This window comes from Salvelinus sp. IW2-2015, linkage group LG4q.2 (genome assembly GCF_002910315.2).
Source record: "Salvelinus sp. IW2-2015 linkage group LG4q.2, ASM291031v2, whole genome shotgun sequence".
Taxonomy (NCBI): Eukaryota; Metazoa; Chordata; class Actinopteri; order Salmoniformes; family Salmonidae; genus Salvelinus; species Salvelinus sp. IW2-2015.
The window spans coordinates 27,765,114-27,769,915 of record NC_036843.1 but is presented as its reverse complement, the minus strand read 5'-3'; the positions used below and the strand labels follow the sequence as shown (position 1 = coordinate 27,769,915).

Genomic DNA, 4,802 nt, shown 5'->3' with positions numbered 1-4,802 from the left:
ATAATTCACTGGATTGTATGCGAAGCAGTAATTGTTTCATAACATCTCCTGCCATGTCACTGATGCGTCGTGAAACAGTGTTGTTTGATGAAGGCATTGTCTGTATAGTTTTTTTTGCCTTTTCCCCCAGAATTGTCCCAGCCATATCTGTGGCAGCAGGAAGAATTAAGTCCTCTACAATAGTATGGGGCTTACCTGTCCTAGCCATTCGGTAGCTCACCATTTAAGACGCTTCTAGCCCCTTCTTATTAATGGTATCTGTTGCTTTTATACATGTCTTACCACTCAAAAGTCGTCTTAATTCTCACTCAAAAAACTCCCGTGGCTTATTTTTCAAATTGGTATGTTTTGTTTCTAAATGTCTGCGCAAGAGTGAAGGTTTCATCGAGTTGTGAGATAGTACTTTTGCACATATAACACACTGTGGCTGAGGAAAGGCACTAGTCCCAATATAAGTGAACCTCAAATCAATGTAGTTCTCATCATATTTGTGCCTCTCCGATGGTCCAACGTCCCTGTCTGTGGTTTGGTGCTTTCCCAGGTAAGGGGGCAGTAGCTCTTCGGCTGCATCAGATTCACAACTGTTAGTTTCCATGCTAGCTGGGCTAACAACAAATGTAGAATTACTGATGCTAGCATTGGATGTGCTCGTGGAAGCAGAACAACTTGTATTGTCAACAGGTGCAGGTGTAGTACTGCTGGTAGTAGCAGTACTACCAGTAGGGCTGTTATGTGTCTCTATGGACGCGGGCATTACTTTTTAAAAACATTTATCAATTTTCGAACAAACGGAATGAGCAGCAGCTACGTTTGGCTACATACGTGGAATTTCCACGAGAGAGTAACGGTTAATGTGATTGGATGTTAATTATTTGACTAGGCTACCTGTATTTGACATTGTGTTATTATTTCGCTGAACACTAGATGGTTTCATTTTATTTTTGGGCAGTGAAACGAGGCTAGTCAGACGAGAAAAAAACCTCACCCAAATGTATAGCCCAGTTGGAAAATATAAATGGACTGTTTGAAAATATGAAGAGACATACCCCCGACGGCATTGCGCGTACCCCTGAGGGAATACCTGCCCTAGAGGCACCAGAACATCACATTTAAGAACATTTTCAAGATTGTTCCACAAATTCAGTGCAAAAAAAAGATTTCCCCAACTCAGTACAGACTGGTGGAATTTCCAGAGTTAGCCATTTCTGAGACCGGGGGTGGTAACTCATATGTCTAGGTTAGTAATGATGATTTGTTTTGTAACAGGGCTTTATAAAAGAAAACATAGCAGTGAATCAACCTACATGACATCAAAGAGGGCCAACCAATATTCTGGCAGAGAATGCAGTTATGAGTAGCTAGCCAGAGGGAGAAATCATTTTATGTTTGAATTAACCTTATTAAATAATTGAATTGTTATACTATAATATAATTTGTATTGCTTTGGCAACAGTGGTATGGCACTCCCATTCATGTCGAGGAGGAGGAGATGAGGAGGAAGAGGTTGGGAGGAGGGGGAGAAGAGGGTGAAGAAAGGGAGAGGGGAAGGAGTGGAGAGAGGAGAGGAGAGGAGAGGAGAGTGGAGAGGAGAGGAGAGGAGAGGAGAGGAGAGGAGAGGAGAGGAAGAGGAGAGAAGAGAGAGGAGGGAGAGGAGAGGAGAGGGAGTGATGAGGAGGTGGGGATGAGGTGAGGAGGTGGAGAGGAGGAGGTGGGATGAGGTGAGGAGGTGGGAGGGGGAGGAGGTGAGGAGGAGGAGTGGGGAGAAAGGAGAGGAGGTGAAGAGGAGTGAGGAGGAGAAGAGAGGAGGAGGATGAGATGGGGAGTAGAGGAGATTATGTGGAGGTGGGGAGGAGATGAGGAGGAGGAGGTGGTGAGAAAAGGAGGGGAAGGGTGGACGAGGAGGTGAAGAGGAGGTGAGGGGAGGAGGAGAGGCTGGGGAGGAGGAGAACGAGGTGAGGAGGAGAAGAGGTGGGGAGAGGAGGAGGTGAGGAGAGGTGGGAGGAGGAGGAGAGGAGGAGGATAGGGAAGGAGGAGGGTGAAGAATGGAAAGGAGAGGAGGAGGATAGGAGAGGAGGGGGTGAGAAGGGAGAGGAGAGGAGGAGAAGAGAGGAGGAGAGGAGAGAAGAAGAGGAGAGGAGTGAAGAGGAGAGAAGAGTGTGAGGAAGAGGAGGTGGGAGGAGGAGGTGTGGAGGAAAGAGAGAGGAGGAGGGAGGAGGAGGAGGTGAAGAGGAGGTGAGGAGGAGAGATGAGATGGGAGTAGGAGGAGGTGGAGAGGAGAAGGAGGTGAAGAGGTGATGAGGAGGTTGTGGAAGAGGAGGTGGGTAGGAGGAGGGGGAGGAGGAGGAGGAGTTAGGAGGTGGGGGAGAGGGAGGAGGAGAGGAGGAGGTGAGGAGGAGGAGGAAGACGAGGAAGAGGAGGTGAGGAGGAGGAAGAGGTGGGAGGAAAGAAGAGAGGAAGTGATTGGAGAGGAGACGAGAGGAGAGAGAAGAGAGAGGCGAGAGTGATGAGGAGGTGGGGAGGAGGAGGAGGTGGGGATGAGGTAGGAGGTGGGGAGGAAAGGAGGAGGAGGTGAGATGTGGGGAGGAGGAGGAGGTGAAGAGGAGGTGAGGAGGGAAGTGGGAGTAGGAGGAGTTAGGAGGAATAGAGGAGAGGAGGAGAGGAGGAGGAGGAGGTGGGGAGAAGGAGGTGGGAAAGGAGGAGGAGGTGAGAAGGAGGTGGGGAGGAAGTGGAGGAGGAGGAGGAGGAGAGGGGGTGGAGGAGGAGAGAAAAGGGAGGAGAGGAGGAAGAGGTGGAAGAGGAGGAGAAGAGAAGGGGGGTGGGAGAGGACGAGGAGAGGAGGAAGAGATGGGAGGGAGGAGGTGAGGAGGAGTTGGAAGAGGAGGAGTTGGGAGGAGGTGGGGAGCAGGCAGTGGGGAGGAGGAGGTGAGGAGGAGGAGGTGGGGAGGAGGTGGGGAGCAGGCAGTGGGAGGGAGGATGAAAGGAGGTGAGGAGGGAGGAGGTGGGAGCAGGCAGTGGGGAGGAGATGAAATGAGGAGGAGGAGGTAGAGGAGGAGGAGGAGGTGAGGTGGATGAGGAGGAGGTCGAGTGGAGTAGATGCAAAAGGAGTGGGGAGGAACGAGGAGGTGAGGGAGGAGGTGGGGAGAGGAGGAGAGGAATAGGTGGGAGGTGGGAGGTGGAGGAGGTGAGAGTGGGGAGGAGGAGGTGAAGAGGAGGTGAGGAGGAGAAGAAGAGGAGGAGGAGAGTTAGAGGTGAGGAGCAGGAGAGGAGGTGGGTTGTGGAAGGAGGTGGGGGAGAAGGAGGAGAAGGTGGGTGGGTGAGGAGGAGGAGGAGAGAAGGTGGTGGGTGGGTGGGTGGAGGAGTAGGGGGGAGTAGGAGGGAGGATGGAGAGGGGAGAGTAGGAGGAGGAAGAGGGGGAGGTGAGGAGAGGAGGTGGGAGGAGGGGGAGGAGGAGGTAGGGAGGAGGAGGACGTGATGAGGTGGGGAGGAGGTTAGGAGTGGGAGGAGAGGTAGTGAAGAGTCGGGAGGAGGTGAGGAGGTGGGGAGGAGGAGTAGTGAGGAGGAGATGGGAGGGAGATTTATGACTCTGCTGATTAGACATGAGATAGAGGAAAACACATCTGTTAATTCACTGCAGTAATGAACTCATCAGATAGACTGTGCTCATGTATCATATATTTTCATTGTCCATTACTTCTCCTACCCCCTGCCAAGCTCCCCCCCCCCCACACTGCTTCCTCCCTATTCCCTAATTTGGACCAGGACCCATTTTAACCAGAACCTCAGGGAATAGGGTGCTATTTGGACACAGCATCAGACATAATCCAGACAGATATGAAAACTGAACAGCTGATACTTTTGACACGTCATATATTTCTCTCCATAAAAGTATGAATTGAGTTGTGTGAGAAGCAACCGAAACCGGAATATATCAAAATAAAAAGTCCCATCACTCAGTGGATGTCAGTACTGTACAGACAGGGCAGTGTAATGGAGGATACTGGGCTGTGTCAGTACTGTACAGACAGGAGTGTACGTGAGGATATCGGCTGTGTCAGTACTGTACAGACAGGCAGTGTAACGTGAGATACTGGGCATGTGTCATACTGTCAGACAGGCAGTGTATGTGAGATACAGGATGTGTCAGTACTGTACAGACAGGGCAGGTGTAATGTGAGGATACTGGGGGTGTCAGTACTGTCCAGACAGGGCAGTGTTAATGTGAGGATACTGGATGTGTCAGTACTGTACAGACAGGGCAGTTAACGTGAGGATACAGGGATTGTGTCAGTACTGTCAGACAGGGCAGTGTAATGTGAGGATACAGGGATGTGTTCAGTATGTACTAGACAGGGGCAGTGTAATGTGAGGAATACTGGGGATGTGTCAGATGTGTCAGTACTGTCCAGACAGGGTAGTGTAATGTGAGGATACTGGGATGTGTCAGTACTGTACAGACAGGGCAGTGTAACGTGAGGATACTGGGATGTGTCAGTACTGTACAGACAGGGCAGTGTAATGTGAGGATACTGGGGATATGTCAGTACTGTACAGACAGGGCAGTGTAACGTGAGGATACTGGGATGTGTCAGTACTGTACAGACAGGGCAGTGTAACGTGAGGATACTGGGGATGTGTCAGTACTGTACAGACAGGGCAGTGTAATGTGAGGATAATGGGATGTGTCAGTACTGTCCAGACAGGGCAGTGTAATGTGAGGATACTGGGGATGTGTCAGTACTGTACAGACAGGGCAGTGTAAGTCAGTACTGTACAGACAAGGGCAGTGTAATGTTGAGGATAAT

At 50.6% G+C, this 4,802-nt stretch overlaps 1 protein-coding gene across 1 annotated transcript in view; it reads left to right on the top strand.

Moving 5' to 3' along the window:
• The first annotated feature begins 2,250 nt into the window (after window positions 1–2,250).
• LOC111963086 (cell surface glycoprotein 1-like) overlaps window positions 2,251–4,802 on the top strand; it is a 22,746-nt gene continuing 20,194 nt past the window's right edge. Inside the window, exon 1 of the mRNA XM_070443312.1 lies at window positions 2,251–2,291. Within this exon, the coding sequence (XP_070299413.1) occupies window positions 2,251–2,291 (41 nt within the window). The remainder of the gene's footprint in view (window positions 2,292–4,802) is intronic.